At 37.0% G+C, this 19,083-nt stretch overlaps 1 protein-coding gene across 3 annotated transcripts in view; it reads right to left on the bottom strand.

Moving 5' to 3' along the window:
- The window catches only part of Mtmr7 (myotubularin related protein 7), a 108,951-nt gene that overhangs the window by 39,269 nt on the left and 50,599 nt on the right, over positions 1 to 19,083 (bottom strand). For all 3 annotated transcript variants that reach the window (XM_004637237.2, XM_023722037.1, XM_023722036.1), the window contains exons 4-6: positions 18,622 to 18,779; positions 10,853 to 10,981; positions 3,756 to 3,890 (exon numbers count right to left, since the gene is read on the bottom strand). In XM_004637237.2, coding sequence (XP_004637294.1) covers positions 3,756 to 3,890; positions 10,853 to 10,981; positions 18,622 to 18,779 — 422 coding nt within the window. The remainder of the gene's footprint in view (positions 1 to 3,755; positions 3,891 to 10,852; positions 10,982 to 18,621; positions 18,780 to 19,083) is intronic.

Genomic DNA, 19,083 nt, shown 5'->3' with positions numbered 1-19,083 from the left:
CTCAGGCCCATCCACTTGCCAAGCAAGCACTTATTTATTCTACTGAGCTATCTCCCCAGCCCCTATTTGACAATTTTTAAAGCTCAGCAAAAATCCCAAAATATATGATAAAGTCATGAAAAAAAAATTAAACCTTATTTTACAATTCAAATATTCCCTCAAATTTTCACACTTTCTTTCTCTTTCCTTCTTTTTTTTCAGGGGAGGGTTGCCAAGGCTCAAATCCAGAGGTGCTGTACCAACTGAGCAGTGTCCCTAGCTCTTTCTCCAAGACCGTTTTGCTTGGGCTGGCCTCCAACTTGCAGTCCTTTTGCTTCAGCCTCCCAAGTAGTAGGGATTACAAACATGTACAGTTTCTTATTTCATTCATGCAGCAAACTCTAGAAATAATATACCACCTCTAGGACATAACTTTTTGAACAGAAATTTAATGCATGCTTGAGAACCTCACTGCCTTTTCCTCTCATTACTGTAATGTCAATAAACAACTCTGGAAGCTTCATCTGAAAGGCAGCTTTCACAGCTCTCAGGTAGGGCTCAGCTTGCTCAGAGGACAAGAATCATAGGATGCCTCATTGTTCTTTTTAGTTAAATCTGTGAGCAAACCCAGCAAGTGCCCATCTTTTGCTATTGTCCACACTTTCTATAGTAAACATCCACTTAGTCTCCTGGTTACCAAGGAAACCTAACACACTCTGGAACAAAAATCAACAGACACAATTTTTACAAGAATGAAAGCTTGAAGCAAACAGTTTAAAAATCACGTGAAGTGCCTGTGCGTGGATAAATATGAGAAGAGGGGCACCAATTTTCTTTAATGGGTCAGTATCAAACTTCTTATCACTGAGAGTAAATACATTAAGTGCTAAATATGCCCTTCAAATCAAATTCTGTGGATTAATTTGTTTTAAATCTGGATTATGCCTGGCTGTACAGCTGCGACATTCTAAGGAAAGCTTACATAACACACACACTACAAATTTGCCTCACTGGTTCTTAAATTAGCAGGTGAATCTGTTTTTATTTAAAGCTGGCAAAACAGGCTTTCTAAGCCCAGTAAAGCTCTTGTCTTTTCCTTTCTTTTTTTTTTTTTAATCTTGTCTTCAGTACATCTGAGAACTAGGCATATATTCAATCATCTGCAACTATTAGCAAGTTCAAAGATGCTTGAGTTACAGAAAAATTATAAGGAAGGGGAGGGAAAGCAATCAGGGTTTGAAGGAAAGAGTTTAAAAAGACTAAGTAGAGGGAAAAAAGCACAAACTGAACTACAACAGTAAAAGTCAGATTTGACATCTTTCAAGTGAAAAATTTCAAGCAGACAAGCTATTTTTGATCCTAGCTTCACTCTTTTCTCTGTGTGCATTGAGAATTTATTTAAAAGGAAAGAACAATTTATATACAATCTACTAAATATGAATGTGATGTAGCCCTAATACCTGTTTCATTATTGATCTTCATGACTGGTTCACTGATCTGAAAGCCGAGACAAACTCCATTCTCACTACTGCACACACATGTATCCTACAGGGCACTTTGTCCAGAAGTAGACGGGACTGTTCTGAGGTCAAATGCATCAGCAGGACACTGATCTTATTCTAGGAAAATATCGTGTTAAGTGATTCTGGACAGGAACCACAGTATTTGGGTGAAATGAGACCAAGAGCAGTGAAAATTACGAAGGTCTGAGTAACATGACTTCATCCAGTTCTCACAGTGCCCACAAGTATAGACTATGAGTACCTATTTTTAACACTCTGCTTTTAAGTGACCTTCACTGTTGGGCCTATTATTTTTCTTTCCTGTTATAATGTTTTCATATCTTACATTTAAAAAATATTTCATTGGCATATAATTCACATGACATACCACTCACCCACTTGAAGTGCAAAATTCAGTGGAGTTTGGTATACTCATATTGTTGTGAAACCATTACCATAATTTTTATAAGGTCTCACTATGCAGCTGGACTCATAGTGATCCTCCTGTCTCAGCCTCCCCAGCACTGGGATAACAGACATATGCCACCATGCTCAGTTTTGGTGGCTGGAACAGAGCATCCGGAGCCAAGATGACACATGGTACCAGGAATCAAACCTGGCAGGCAGGTGCTCAGACACCAAGCTATCTCCCCAGGCCCATCACCATAATTTAACTTTAGGCTATTTCTATTGCCCCAAAGAGATTTCTTCTTCCATTAGCAGTCACTCTTATTTCTTTCCTTTCCCTCAGCCCCAGGAAATGGTTTATTTCCTATTCCTATGAATTTGCCATTACATGACATTTCATGTAAACTGGAGGCTTCTTTCACTTAGTGTACCAATTTCAAGGTTTACTTAGGTTTTAGAGGTTTTCTGGCCTTTTAGACATACGTTTTCATTTCTCTTAGTAAATACCCAAGAATGGAATTTCTGGTCATATACAAATTTTACATTTAATATTTAAGGGGCCCTTCCTTTCCTTTAATCTTATGATGAAAAAATTTCAACTGTAATTTAAAAAGTAAGAAATTTCCTTTAAAAAAATCTATCTTTCAACCAACAGGAAAAAAAAACCCACTGTTAACAATTTGGCATTACTCTCCCCATTTTCTTCTGATAGAAGTCTCTGTGTCTCACTTTTGTTGTTTAACAGTATCGCTAGGACTCCTTTCCACACCCAGATGCAAAGACAGAGCTAAGGAACAACTTCCTCTCCAGTCACTCACAGGATCAGCTACTTTTTCACTATTGGCCAGAAATGACATTGTCAAATACAATTGACTAGGAGGCACTTCATTCTGCTGTCTTATTTTGTGCTACATATTCACCACACTTATAGATTATCTGTTTCCACACCTTCGCTGGTACATGCCCCTAGGAACTCCATTTGTTGACTGATTTTGAAAGAACTAGGTGTAAAAAGCAAAACTGGAAACCACACTCAACACTCACTCTCCTTTTAAACATAAAAAGTTGAACAGGAAGTAAGTGTAAGATCAATTTAGCTTACTTCTCAGTGATAAGCTGTTAGGTCCTACTAGATGTTTTATTATATCAGAAAAGTAATATGTTACTATACATGTAAGCATAAAATTTTTTTCTAAGAAGAGACAACTAGAAAGTCTACTTTCCCAAATCTTACTCCTTTCTCTATGCAATTTTAAATTGTTTAATGTTCATCTTTTCATATTTTTTCTACACATTTTTACATGTGTAGGTTTTCTAATAAACTATAACAAAATATGTATTATTCATGACCTTTTTTTTTTGTGGAACTGGGGATTGAACTCAGACCCTTGTGCTTGCCAGGGAAGCGCTTATTCCACTGAGCCATCTCCCTGGCCCTCATGACCTTTTTAAACAATATTTCTTATAGATCCTTCCAGATCATTGCTATAGGTTACCACAAGTAGAATTTGGGAAAGTATAGCAAAATACCTCATATAAACAGAACTGCTGGGGCTCCACAGGGAATTTCCTCTTGCCAGAGCAGAGAGGGATGCTTTAGAAACAAATGAAGCAATTATTGGGCTTACCGAGGAGAGCAACCGTGAACTTACATCGCCTCATTTACTGTGTGTCATACTATATGCTCAACACAATGTTACAAGGAGGGAAAATATAATACACTTGACATGGTCCACCCCTTCAGGAGCTTAGTACCTCCTGAAAGCAGCCCAGCTGGGCCCTTCACAAATGAAGTAGCAAGAGTCAAGTGGTGGCAGGTCCATTAAGATGGGCTCCAGCTTCATGCCCTGAAATAGTGATACTTACTTTGGGACGAGTATCCACAACATAAATGAAGTCGCTTCCTGGATTGGCTTTCCTGATGGCCTGTAGCATCTGCTCATCCTCTAGGCACCGGGCACTAAAACCAGACAGGGGCTGGCTGCTCCTGCAGATGGAGGCCTGGGGGACAGGACAGAGCAACATAGCACTCACTGTCAGGTAACTGTGCAGCATGAAGACCCCTGGGGTGTCTCTGGAACAAAGAGCCCCTGGTTCACCTCTGCCCCAATCGAGCTTTTGAAAATATAAAAATTTTTGGCAATTGAGATTTATTTATTTTTAATTCAGGTCAAAGAAACCACTAAATGGACAAGCAGTACAGAAACTTCCTCTGTTAAGACACTAGGAATGTACAATGATGTTTAGATAGGATTCAAGTTATGAAATTTAAAGCTATTTAAATAACCTACTTTCCTTTTCACCAATATAGCTTCATTTTTCTGCTGGAAGTAGAAAAACAAAATAAATGACTACTTGCCTAAAACTTACAGGACACTATTGATGGCAAGAGTAGAAAAAATATTTTTAATGCTTTTCATAATTTTCTAACTAGCCTAGTTTTGACAGAAATTTGTTCACTTTTTATTATTTAGCAAATAAATTTTGTTATTCAAAAATGTCACACCACTTTTTAATCTATGTTTGACTTCCAATATGTATGAATATATATATATATATATATATATATATATATGAATGTATGTGTGTATATATATGTATGTATATATACATATATATGTATACACACATATAACTTCTTTGCATCTTTACTAGTACATGTTTTCAGTACATAATGATTACATTCTTCATGAGGAATGATATATGTACATAACACATCTTAATTATTTTGTCATCCAACTAGCCTATTTAAAAATATCCAGAATATTGCTTCTAATTCTTTATTGTTTATTATGTTTAAGGAAAATATAAAATGTTAAAAAGAATTAGAAATGATACAGAACTTCACTATACAAATAACAGGAATTGGACAATGCTTGTGGTTGTCGTATTGTATGTTATCTTCAAGTTAGTTGTTTAGATTTCCTGATGTAAACATGCAAAATTGGTTTTTAAAAAAGGTTATAAATTAAAAAGAAAAAACTGCTCCTTTCAATAGACCAGCAGGAATCAGCAATAAAATTAACCATGCTATCCTGTATATATATGTAACCTTTTCCCTTCTTCTATCCTTTTCCTCATCCCAATTTTTCCTTCCCTTTGAACAAATTCTTTTCCTTTCACAGATTCTAAATCTAAATGGAAAATTTTCACAGTAACAAAAGCTCAGTTCACTGGTAGGTTTATATACCTGGGCTGATTCCAGTGTGGCTTAGAAACAACCTACTTCTTTGGCACCAGTCTATATATATATATTTTTTAATATAAAGTATAACATTCAATTTATTATTTCTTTCTCAAGAGAGTTTTCTTCAGTCTATTAATCCCCTTCCATGGGCTTTGGTGGAGGTCGTGGGCAGCACCAGCAGGTCTAAATCAGGGTGGAGGAGTTCAGTCTTTGCAGGCTTCATGAGATCGATTTCTGACCACTTCGCTGTGAATGGCGCAACTCACACAGTAATGCAGCTTCACATACAGCTTGGGAAGCACATAACCATGGAAGACACTCGCTTCAGAAGTGTCCCTGACAGCGGCAGCCTCCACTATGTTCCGAATGACAAACTTCTTATTCTGCCTTGCAATTCCTATAATCCATGATTCTAACAGAATAAAATTAGCCTTCTATATTCATAGATTTTATATCTGTGAATTAAACTCACGTAGATCCAAAATATTTGGGGGGAAAATGTGTATCTGCACTGAATATATCCAGATCTTTTTTTGACACTATTTCTTAAATAATATGGCATAACAATTATTGATATTGCATCTGGTATAGTCCAGAAATGATTTAAGTATACAAAAGGATGTGTGCATGTCATATATAAATACAAAACCATTTTATAACAGAGATGTATGCATGCTCAGAGTTTGGTAGCTGAGAGAGATCCTAGAAGCAATCCTCTGTACACACCAAGTGATAATTATTCATTGCACTATTTTTTTTTTTCTCTGTATTTAGGGCAGGTCTATAGGGTGTTCAGGGTCTCACTATGTAGATCAGACTCACAGTGTTTCTTCTGTTTACAGCCTCTCAAGTGCTGAGATTACAGGCGCATGCTACCACGCCCAGTCTCAATCACTGTCTCAGTGTGTCCCTGGGGTGGGGCCAGCACAGCATTCCAGGAATCGAATCTCAGCTATTGCACTATTAAATGATAAGCAGAATAACATAAACAAGTTCCCAAGTGATAAATAAGTGAATAAAAATAAATTCGCAGCTATAAAACCCATGATTTTATGGCAAACCATTTCTTATAGATTTACATTTTAACATTTCAGTTAAAAATAAATCTCCATAGGGATTCTTAGGTCCACCATGTAAGAAGTGACAGTAAAGAAGAGAGCCCCTCTGGACAGGCCAAGAAGGGGACATCCAAGCAAAAGCACATGATGTCACTGCTTGCTCAGGGGGCTTGTACGTGTGAGCTTCAATTCTCATCATTAAAGAAGGAAGAGATACTTCTCACTAGCTGTAACAACCAATAATTGTAGAATGGCAATACATATGACTGCCTAAGGAGATCCAGTACTATTATGTAGACAAAAAGGGCAATTTCTGATTTGGCTGAAGGAAATTCAGGCCTGAAACCAGGTTAAGGACTCAGGGAGGTTAGTGTATGGCAAAGGGGAAGCAAAGCACACGTGCAGCCAACTTACCAAGGGTTGCCTATTTCTTAAGCAGTAGGAAGGAAAGATGTCAGAGGGTCTGAAAATGAGAGAGAGGACAGCAAGCTAGAGCAAGGTCCAGACACAAGATAAAGTGACAGCTGGGATGAAAAGGAACTAAGGAGCAAACACAAGGTGCATCCAGTGGGAAGAAAGGAAAGTGCCACAGACTGCTTTGTGGGGGGTACAGTTCTTTTGCTCTTGATGAGGCCCAAGTGTGCCACAATACTCTGAGGGAGTTCGGGCGGGAGAAGGAATTCTGACCTGGCATCACAGGATGCTTTATCAGAGTAAAGAAATACTTAAGGACTTCTCTCACTAATCTGCTAAATTCTATCAGAATAATTAGAAAAGAGTGGGAATAGATTTGAGTACTGAGAATATGCCAGAGAATCACAGTTATTAATCTAAGCTAATAAAATTCCAATTATGAAATGAAGCAACTCCATGACAACTACTACTAATTATCTTCTGGGAGAGAGCAGCTAGTTTTAAATGAGAGGTTATATCAGAACTGTTACATTATGAAACATGGTCAATAAATTAGACTAGCCATGAGTTTATTACACAGATTACATTTTTGGTATTTTGCAGTTCATTTTCTTAATAACTTCTGATGTGCTCCAAATGTAATTCTTCACTGACTCAGTGACTGCTGCAGTTTTCGATTTTGCAAAGAACAGTATATGGGCTCCAAGCACCTCTGTGTACTCTATACCGCCTAGACAGTGCCACTACTGAAAGAGTACTATCATCACCTGATCCCACTTCTTAGGATGTCAGTGACTTGAGAACAGGATTAACCCCCACCACCCTCTTAGAAGGATGCCTCTTATTTACCATGCTACTAATTAAAATATCCAACATGATTGCAATGTTTCCTTGGCAGGCACTATTGTAAAACATTCATATATTTTTATTTAGTCTTCCTAATTATTATAAACAGCAAGCTGCTATTATTTTTGGATGAAGCACTCCAAAACACAAAGAGGTTGAAGAACTGGTAGTTACCAGGGAAAACAGATCTGAATCTTGAATTTTTACCCAAAATAATATACTGCCCCCGGAAAGAAACAACTCAAGCATCTTAATATACAGCATTAAAACAGTATTTAAGAAAATCTACCTTTTGATCCTAGTTTTGTTCTAACTTGCCATACAATCTTACTAAGTAATACTTTATCTGAATCTCAGTTTTCTCATCTACAAAATACATAATGATATTAAACCCAAAGGGTGTGAGGTACATAATATTATAACACTCTTAGAACTGTTTCTAACAGAGAAAATTTAAAAAACTATTAACTATAAGAAAGAGGGACAAGGTCTCTTAAGGAGTGTGCCAGAAATTTATGCTCTGAATTCAGCACATATTTTGTACAACTTAAAGCAAAATAGCTTTAAAAAACTAGAACATCATAGTGAAAATCAAAGGATACAGCAATTCTAAGAGCTCTGAATTACAGACATACACAGAATTCTGAGCATGAGGAACATTTATACATCTCTGTGATTTGTAAAGCTCTTTGACTGCAAAGGGAGATCAAATGTTTGTATACAACCATTGTGTGATATAAGGCTCAAAACTAATATTGTGGGTTGCCTTGACATCCAGTAAGACAGAGAGGGCCTCCTGACCCAGTGGGCCAGGACAGCTCCTGTTCACCCCTGAGGATGCTGTTCACACAAGCCTGTCCCCACAGGCCACCCCTTACAGCTCCTGGCTGTCACTCTGTTCTTCAGTGCAGTATTAATGTGGCCTTTCATAGCATGTAATGCCCTTCCCCTCTACTGAGTCAGTCTGTGTGACTAATAAACCTGTTGTGGATCTCAATCTCTGTCACCAGCAAGTGTCATGGCATGTCCATCACTTGCTGCTGAGGTGGGAATCCCAAACTCACCAACAGGTGAATAGAATATGACGATAACACCACCGAGGATGACAGCGGATCCAAAGGGAATCGTGTACTATGCCCAGGGACATTTATATCAGAGCCCTCCACAAGATTTCAGATTCGAAAAATGGTGTTTACTTTAAGCTTCTCTTAATCTAACACCAATTCCCACTGCCCAGCATTAGCCAGATCACTGCACCATCAAAATAAAGTGTCCTTTTAGTAAAGATAAGCATGAGACAGTATTTTAACAATAAAAAAATATGATATTCACAAGCACAAATTTCATTAGGGTAGAAAAACACACTATGTGATAGGTAAAACTATCAAACGGAAGAAAAAAAATAAACAGAATTATAGAATTTGTACTTGTTCATTTTTTATGGAACCCTGCCTGTTCTAGAGATGGGTTTCCTTTGACACTTCTCTTATCTTCTATTTAATCACAGAAATCTACCTTCATGAGTAATACTGAACTTTAGGAAAATCCCTTACCCAACCAGAACTATCTATATAATGAAATTTCGTAGCAAAATCTGATCACCATTACAAAGTACAAATTTGGCCATTATTTTTCCATAAAAACAGATTGTGTGGGGGTGGGAAAACAGATGGCATATAAGTACTTCTCTAAGGCAATCAAACTAGAAACATATTTCTCTTTTGTACTTTTTTTTTTTTTTTCCAGAACTGAGGATTGCCAGGCAAGCACTTATTCTACTGAGCTAACTCCCTAGCACCCTTCTCTTTTGTACCTTGTAAAAAAGCTAAGGCTTTCAACCCAGTAATCACTTATTTTAAAATGTAATTAGCTGCTGAGCAAGTTTATTTTCAGGTGAAGGTCAAGAAAAAAAGCATTCTTGAAGGCAGAAGTGGGAAATTAGGTCTGAGATCAACACAAGAAGCTAGTCTCCGAGGTGAACTGCTAAAAGCTGACCATTTTAAAGCATTATACCCCTTTCCTATTATAATACATTGACCTTGACCAAACCAGATTCCCTTAAGAATTTTAAAAAGCAGTAAAATATGTACTGCTCCCACTGTTAAGATACTCTGCCCATCACACCTCTGAAACAACAATAAAGGAATTTCTCTCCCTGCCTGGGCTCTTCCCTCTTACTTCTTCCTTCTTTATCATTGGATGAAATAGGATGGAAAGAAAGGAAATATTTGAGTAACATCTATATTGTTTAACTCCAAATATATTTCAGCCCACACAGAACTGAAGCACTGTTTAGAATAGAGATGATACAAAACTCTTAAGAAAGCAGAATTCATAAGGATATGAAATTTTGTGAAGTATCTAAAATTAGGCATGTACACTGATACACATACACACATCTTCTTTCAACTATTTACATTGCTTGGATTTAACTCTAAAATAAAGGCAGTTTCACCTGGCTAGAGCTCAAGTGTCAAAAGCCGTTTTTATTTCTCCAAGTTTGTTTTCGTATCCTCCACAGAAATGTTAACTTTTCGGGCTTTACATGGCTACCCAGTACGACCATACTTTCTCACCTACCCTTTAAAGTTCTGATGAATAAGATGTGAGCCAATGTGTTACATGCCAGTCTCTTGGAGCCTTCTTGAAAACTTAGGCATTCCCCAGTAACCCATCCTTCACCTGCTGCCAGGAGAATGGAGGCAACAGATGGTACCTACCCATACCACCTCTTGTCCCATTCAGATGTGGACCAGATCCTAGAAGTGGCAAAAAGCTGGGGGTAGCTTGGGTCCCTGATGGTTAGGTGGATACATGGCCAGGACTCCAGGCCTGCACTGCCTACCTACCTGCACAGTGCTATGTGCAAGAAAATTAAGTTCTAGCCTATTACACCCAATGTCACTTTGGGTTTCTGTTAGTTATAGACAAGCCTGATTCTAGCTTTTATAACTAATATTTGTAATATTCATCAGAAATAATACATACAAATAATTCTTAGAAATATTTAAAAATAAAATTCCATAAACAAAAATTGCACTGAAAAGACTCAAAATAACATGATCATTTAAGAAAGAAATAAAGAAAACATATATGTCACAGACTTCAGGGGCTTCCTAAAATAACCATGCACAAGGATCTCTAGCACTGCTAGAATAGGCACAGAGCCTCCCCAGAGGTTCCCTTAAAAGAGAACAATGTTTTTGCAGCTGATTAAGTTTAGGTATTGTTGGAATCTATCCCTTTATTTTATTACCACATAAACATGAAAAGCCAGTTTCTACAAGACAGAATGAGCTAAGCATACTTGCACTGTATCATATCCTACACAGGAATATTCACACACCTTTAAGAATTCTAACCCCCAAACACACACAAAGCAGAAGCAGCTAGAAAATGTGTACTTGTGATAAAAGAGAAAAGTAAAGTGTAAAACAAAAGCATGACTTGAGACTTACATGGTTATCTTTACAGTAGTAGGAAAGGGCAGGAAATCGCCGTCTACTCCGGAATTTGGAACTTCCCACTATGATGTGTGCTGTAGCTGATTTGGGAACATACAGTTCAGTAGGATAAGAGTCACAAACCTATCACCAGAAAATACAAAAGGACTTTTAGGCAACCTAATAATGCTTTCCAAATTCCATGTCACTATACTTACAAGTTGCATGTTTAAGTTTTCTCAACCAAATTATAGATGAGGCCATTTCACAGAAACCCAAATTCACCTCAGAGAAATGAAGTGTTATTGGTTCTACATAGTGATACTGAGGGAATGCAAACAGCCCTGAGTGTCCTGTCCTTATGCACTGTCTCCCCTGTCGAAGGGCTCTTTATATGAGGGAAGACAGTAACAACTGAGCATTCCTTTCACCAAAAAGGAACAAATTGTAATTTTGCATCCTGGCAGCTAAGAAAACTTTAGCTGTCTGCATTTCACAGAAAGATAGTCTGACTCAGGGGACAATATTCCTAAAATGTAAGCAGTCGCTAAGCCACCAGGTTACCTCTGTGTTCCTGGTACACAAAGTGCACATTCCTCTGTCCTCCCTGGATACCTCTCCCCTCTGTTTTCTCAAATCTCATCCATTCTTCCACAATGAACCCAAGTTCCTTCCATCAGGAAAACTCCTCTTTGGTCCTCCAAGTACATGCTGCAGATTTCCAGATCTGATTTCCTAATGTACTACACAATATGCTATCAAAGCTGTATCTGTGTTTTTTAGGTGTCAATTTTATAAGTGGTAAGAAGTGATCTGTTCTGTCCGGCAACAATTACCATGGTGGAAACTCTGATGTCTCGTATTTTAGAAACAGATCAGCAGTTTAATATCTGGCTCTGATTCAGCAACTTTATGACCTTGGGAAAGCCAAATTACACTGAGCATGTTGGTTTTCTAATCTCTAAAACTGATACTACAGCAATAATATTTCAAAGGGTTGACAAAAGGGTCAAATCAGATAACACTCCTGACAAAGTACACTATAATCCATTAAAGCCCAAAGAAATACCATTGTTACTGTTGTTATAGTTGATACTGTTGTTCAACACATATTTCATTTTCACATCAATCTTTATGCAACATGAGGATAGCAGTTTCCTGGGCTTTGAGTAATCGCTTATTTCCTAGAACGCAGGTATCTTCTTCTTTTTTTAAAAAAAAATATATTTTAGTACAGGGTCTAAAGGCCTCACTACACAGATCAGACTTGTAGTGATCATTCCTGTTTTCAGCCTCCCAAGTGCTGGGATTGCAGGCATGTGCCACCATGCCCAGTCTCAATCACCTTCTCAGTGCACCCCGGGGTGGGGCCAGAACCCATGCTGGGGATCCAATCCTGGTCCCTGCATCTGCCTAAGTATAGGTGCTTTAATCCGCTGAGCTATCTGGCTGGCCCTCTCAGGTATCTTCTTAGGAATATCAAAAATCCTTAAGTAAGTGTAGCAATGGGGGAAATACTTGATATACAGATCTTTCCATTTCCATCTATCCTTACTGCTCTGCAGGACTAAAGAGATTAAAGCCAACAAGAAGAGAGATCTCAGCCTCCAAAGTTCTTATCAATTGCTCTGCGATAACATTGTCCCTTGCTGTCTCTCCTGTCTTTGTTACCAGGCTGGTAGTAAACAAGACAGAGCAGGAGAAAAAGAAACACAAAAGGGGATCAGAAGGCCAAAGTTCTGCATAATTTTCCAGGAAGGCCCTCTCCTGGTTTCTTATGGACAGAAAATGTCCAGCCTGGTTCAGGTCATGAACTATGGCAGAACTAGAATAAGACTGGGAGAGAAGATAAAAATCCAGGGCCCGTTCTCTCCTCAGCCCAACTCAGGGTATGTTCTGTTATTTGTGTTCCCAATACCTTCTTCCTTCACGTGGGTAGAGAGCACAGGCTCCTCCGCTCTGAGACTGCTTGCGCTCTGGCTGTCCAGAGTAGGAGAAAGCAGACTTTCATGGCTGGGCATGTCCCATGACCAAGAGTTCAAAACTAAAATCATCAACAATGGTCAGACTTGGACTAGCTATCATGGTCTTCCTCTGGGAATAAATCAGTTACAGGATTCCTGAATTCTTGGTTTAGGGAGAAAACCTCTGTAGGTCAGGACATTTTTTGAGTACATACATGCAAAGCACTAGGTAGCACCATGGGGGTAAACATACAGTGCCAATTAGCTCAGTTTCAAAATATAACTTTTATGGGAATAGAAAAATAAAATTCATCCTACTTTCTATAAAGCAGACAACACACTAAATTATAAATTAATATAATAAATCACAATCTTACAATGAAAACTGCAAGGAATTAAAACAGGTTACAAACCAATGAAAAGATATCTTGTGTTCATGAATTAGAAGACAATATTGTTAAAATAGCCATACTACCACCCACGTAGTATGATCCTACAAATCATAGCAATGTTTATGAAAATCCCATGGCCTATTTTACAGAAATAGAAAAGTCCATCCAAAAATTTGCATGAATTATCAAGTGAGTCTATATAGCCAAAACAATTTTTAAAAAAGAACAATGTCAGAGGACTCACACTTCATAACTCCAAAGCATACTGTAAGACCATAAATGTTTTACTGTATTCAAACACTATGATACTGGTATTCAGAATAAGACAGATAATGGGATAGAAAACCCAGAAATGAATACTGTATCTATTGTCAAACAACCTCCAACAAGGTCATTAAGACCAATCTGGGAAAAGGACAATGGCACTAGGAAAACTGAATATTCGTACACACAAAAAAACCAAAGATAGACTCTTACTCAAGATGCAAAAATTAACTCAAAATGGAGGATTAGAGGTCTTAAATGTAAGACCCAAAACTATAGAGCTCCTATGAAGGAAAAAGCTTTATGACATCAGACTTGCCACTGATTTCCTATGTATTTGAGAAATCAAAAGCACAGACAATGAAAGAAAAAAGATAAATGTGACTTCATAAAATTTTAAAAGTTTTGTATGTAAAAGATCATAATCAAAAGAATGTAATGATAATTTATAAACTAGGAAGAAATATTTGTATATTAGATATTTCCCACGAAGGTTATTATCTAGAATACATAACAAATGCCTTCAACTCAAAAACAACAAAAAATTAAATGACCTGATTAAAAATGGGCAGAAGACTTGAATAGACATTTCTCCAAAGACACACAAATAGTCAACATGCACACAAAAAGATATTTGACATCACTAGTCATCAGGAAAATGAAACCCAAGGCTATGACAGGTCTTTACACTTAATTGTTAAAGTGATCACCACTAAATTAAACATAAAATAGTAAGTATTGGCTAGGATAGAGAAACTGGAACCTTTTACACTGTTGGTGGGATTGTAAAATAAGGCAACCACTATGAAAAACAGCATGAAACTTCCTGAAAAATTTAAAAACAAAATTACTATACAATAGCCAAGAGCTGAATTGAACATGAACGTTCCCCGACAAAGGAATGCACAAGCAAAAGGTAACATACCAACAACAATGGGCTATTAATCATTCTTAAGAGGAAAGGGGATTCTGTCACATATTACAACATAGAGGAACCTTGAGGTCATTAAGTGACATAAGCCAGCCACAGACAGAAAATACTATATGATTCCATTTAAATGAAGTATCTAAAATAGTTAAATCCATAGATACAGGAAGTAGAATGGTTGGTGCCAGGGATTGGGTATATAAAGAGTTATGACTCTGTAAGATAAAAAGAATTCTAGAGATTAGTTGCATAATAAAGTGAATATACTCAATATCAATAAATTATATATTTAAAAATTGTTAGGATGGAAAATTTTAAATTATGTATTTTTAATCACAAAAAAATAATCTTAGATAGAACTGCTGTCATATTTGTAACAACCTCATAGAACCGTAGTTATGATTCTGATAATCACTAACACACCAAAAAAAAATTCCAGTTATGCTTGATAAAACTTTTCAATATGCCCCCCAAGATTTTGTTTGATTTTGAAAATCAGAAAAGAAAATTTTAAAAGAATAGGAAAAGTTTATAAAAGTAAAAACATTTTTTTCTGAGTTTGCATTTTTCTTCAAATTTCTCTCTTTATTCTCTCATCTTAGTCATCAATGAGAACAGATTTGTATGTTAATGATTTTGGCTTCTTTGTCCCTCACTAAACAAATTAGCCTGGTAGATGTGCCTGCATGTTTCCGTACTGTCCAGCCCAAAGGAATTTGTCTTAGTTACTCTTCTCTTGTTGCTGGGACAAATACCCAACACTCAAAATGAGGGAAGGAAATATTTATTTAGCTCACAATTACTAGAGGTTTCAAGACACTGGAGGAGAGGCTGGGGCGCTGCCATGTCTAGGATGACCCTCTCCACCTCTCTCAGCAAGCACAGGCCAGCCAGTTTAATGGTTTGTGCCTCTCTGGCCCCACCCCTCGGGCCCAGCCCCGGTCCTCAAGCCACTGGTTGCTCCACCAGCCCCATAACTAACCTGAGGCTTCAGGGGGAACAATTAGACACAAACCATAATAGAATTTTTTCAGTAATTCTTTCACTCACTTAATAAGTTTTTACTGACTTCTTACTATATTTCCGGAATTACTATTGTGCATTGGGGCAGAAGTAAATTACACATTTTTTGGCCTTGAAAACTTTACATTCCCAGAACAACTGATCTTTGTTGACCTTGGTATAATCTTTCAGTAAATACGTTTACTGTGGCAGGCCACCATCCGTCAGAGATGCTATCCCAGGATTTAGTCAGTCTTCTGTATTTAGTGAAGAACAGTCACTCAATTGAGCATGTTGCAGTAAGTTTGTTGTCAGAAATTGAAATAGTTATTCTATTATTTATAAATAATGTATAAAATATAGTTGTAGGAAAATAAACAAGCTTCAATAAAATGACTGGTTTAGATTAAAATTTATTTCAAAGAGTTTAATAATTTAATCTCATGATGAATTTCAATTCTTTTATTTAGAAAATTTCAAAATAAATATTAAAATGTAAAAAAAGATAATTTCAAGGTTAGATACTGCATTGGTTAGCTTTCTTGTTTCTGGGACAAAATGATACCTAGCCTATGATTAAGTTGATTTTGCCTCATGGTTTCAATCCGTGGCCATCTGGCTTCAAGGCAGAAAGGGCTTGGCAGAAGGGTGTCATGGAGGAGAGCCGCTAACTCTCCAGCAGCTAGAAGACTGAGAGACATGAAGGGGCCAGGGACAAGGACACTTACACCCTTCCAGGCCACACATTGAGTGACCTGCTCCCTTCAAGCAGCACCCTGCACATGAAGCTAGGAACTATCAAAAGATGAACACAGTAATGAGTACACTGCATCCTGGATCCAATCATCTTCCAAAAGGCCTCTGAACACATGAATCCTTTGGTGAAACTTCTTGATCTAAAGTGTAACAGATTTAAAACAAATCCTAGTTTAGATTTCTATAAGTAAGTGCTAAAATGTCATGATAATGTGGACTTTCTAAGACCACAGAATACATAAATGGCATAACTGGTTCTGGAATGTTAAGTTTTTATATTTAATGTCAAGTCAATGTCATTTTCCACCACTGGCAATGATTTTCTTCTCCATCACACGACACCATTTGCCCCAATTACTTCAAACTATTTGTGAGATTTATAAAATAATTTGTAATGGGAGGAAAGACAAAATACATTTCTCAACCATGAAATCAAAATCACAAGGAATGGATTATGATAAAACCTTACCAATGGACTACTAGTCAGAAATTTTCTTCAAGGAACAATTTTTATCCAATTTCTAAGTTGGTAATAAAAATACATCTTTTATCTTAGTGAAATAAAATCAGAAAATCCCCTAAGCTTTGACATTTTGTTTTTCAACTGTCTGTTAATCTTGGCTTTGTTTTGCTGTTCATTGCTATAGAAAAGAAATGCTATGTAACACGCCTTGCAATTGTGACTGGGGTGCTAATGTGAGAAGGAAATCTCATAAAAAATAAAAAGGACCTGTATTTAGAAGAAAATAATATTCTATTAGACTTGGCTCAGCTTCATTTTCTTCTTTGTCCAGGAACATGTCATTTAAAATGAAATGTTTAGTTTACTAAACTTGAATTTCTCTTCAAGACTAAAAATTCAGTGTAAAGTTTGGTACTAGTAAGAATAAACTGTTATGATTATATTAGCCAGATATTTTACAATGATTAAGTCAACAGTTGTTAAATTTAAGTGTAATCATAAATAAAAGTCAGTATCATGGCAATCCATTCTATTCCAAATAATCTATATATTTTAAAAATTTGAGAGAATTAGGACAAAAGACCTCACTTGTCAGAGAGTAAGATTTATTATAAAAGTAGAGTAATTATAATTAGTAAAATTATAAATATGAAACAAGGACATTGTCAAATTTGGACAAAAGTCAGATGTGGTGGTATATATCTGTAATTCCAAGAACTCAGCTGAGGCAAAAAGATCACAACTTCAAAGCCATACTAGGCAATTTAACAAGATCTTATTTCAAATTTTAAAAGAGAGCTGAGGATATAGCTTAGTGGTAGAGTGCTGTTGGTTCAAACCCCAGTATGAAAAGAAAGAAAAGGAAAAATAGACAAACATTGGCAAACATACCAGTTTTCTCCTTCAACAATATGCTGAAATGAAAAACATGATTTAAAAAAAAAAGACTGACTCAAAACTTCTGAGGATTAAAAGACTCCCTAGGTACAGATTATTGATCTTCCAACAGCTACAGATAGGATAACAGAGAATTATCTACAATATAGAGAGCTTCTATAATAAGACAACTGTAAACAATATTAGAGAAAAAAGAGCAAGCATGTGAATAGGCAATTCAAAGAAGAATCCAAGTAAATGGCCAAAAAAATTAAGCATTACTTAGATTAGAAAAAATATTAAAGTACACAGATACAGAAAAACAAAAGATAACTGTAAGACAGAGGAATTATTTGTATATAGCTAGGGAGGTAGCCCATTTGTCAATATGCACAAGGTCCTGGTTTTAATCCCTAGTACTAAAGAGGAAAATAAAACCCAGAAGACTGTTAAGCAAATGGGATGTGGGTATTTTTATTTTCCTCCCTCTTCAATAAACTCTCCAGAAGGTTCTTACATTATTTTATTATTTAAACATCTTAAGAGTGGTGAACCCAAAACTGATGTGTAAGCCCTCACTGGGGACAGCACAGGGTTCACTGGTCACTCCTCTGCATATTCCTTCTCACAAATGCAGACACATTTCTCCATATCTCTCTAGGGAGCTTCTTGGTGACCCTGTGTACCAATCAAGAACCCAGTGAACACATCAGGGAGTTGGTGCCAAACTTCCATCAGAGTCTCTCTGACTTCCCCAGTAATCACTCCTTGTGCTATAAAAAGATGTGATGGGAGAGTGAGGTCCCAGCCAGCTCTTCCATCAACTGCTTGGCCAGAAGGACTCCACTGGGTCTCCCTGAGACTCCAATTCCTTGACCTTAGAGGGTATAGTGGGGATGATCTCCGAAGTTCCCTTTTTCAAACTTTCTGACTGTCGGTACAACTAAGAAAATAAAGCCAGCAATAAACATGGGAGTCCTGGAAAAAGATCAACAAAATTTACAGTACATAAAAATCATGCTCAGATATCTGAAGTTGCTTATTTTCATGCTTAGGTCTGCACTGGTCAGCAGTTCTAATGAATTCTAATGATTTCATGCAGATTAGGTATCTAGAGTTTGCTAAATGTCTCCACTCACTCTGTAGTCTCTATTCACATCACTGAGCTGCCAAAAGTTGTTAGGGAGGCCCATTCGCTTGTATTCTTCACTGAGATCAATCAGCATCCAGCCTTGTTCTCTTTCTTCTTTATCCAGCTTGGGATTGAATGAAAAGCAGTATAACTCTTCATATTTCACTGCAAAAAAGGGAAACACAAAGCCAAATCAAGTTAAGTTAAACCAGAACCAAATCTCACCAAACATATTCTGTCCCAACCCAAGGTTTTCTTCCCGGTTCCTAATATGCTCCCCGGATACCAGAGGATATGCCCGTGTGGGACAGGATCACTCTACTTCCTCCCAATAATGATGGACTCAACTCTGTAAAAGCTTCCTTCTTACAGGGCCTTCTCTTTATGCTTTTTCTTAAGTTACTTTAACAGTAAATATATGTTCCAAACCACATTAGAAACCAAGAATTCAACTGATATATATATATAT

The sequence above is a fragment of the Octodon degus genome, unplaced genomic scaffold, assembly GCF_000260255.1.
Source record: "Octodon degus isolate 3935 unplaced genomic scaffold, OctDeg1.0 scaffold00088, whole genome shotgun sequence".
In the NCBI taxonomy this organism is placed as follows: Eukaryota; Metazoa; Chordata; class Mammalia; order Rodentia; family Octodontidae; genus Octodon; species Octodon degus.
The sequence above is the reverse complement of the archived record's forward strand: the minus strand, read 5'-3'. Positions and strand labels throughout refer to the sequence as shown.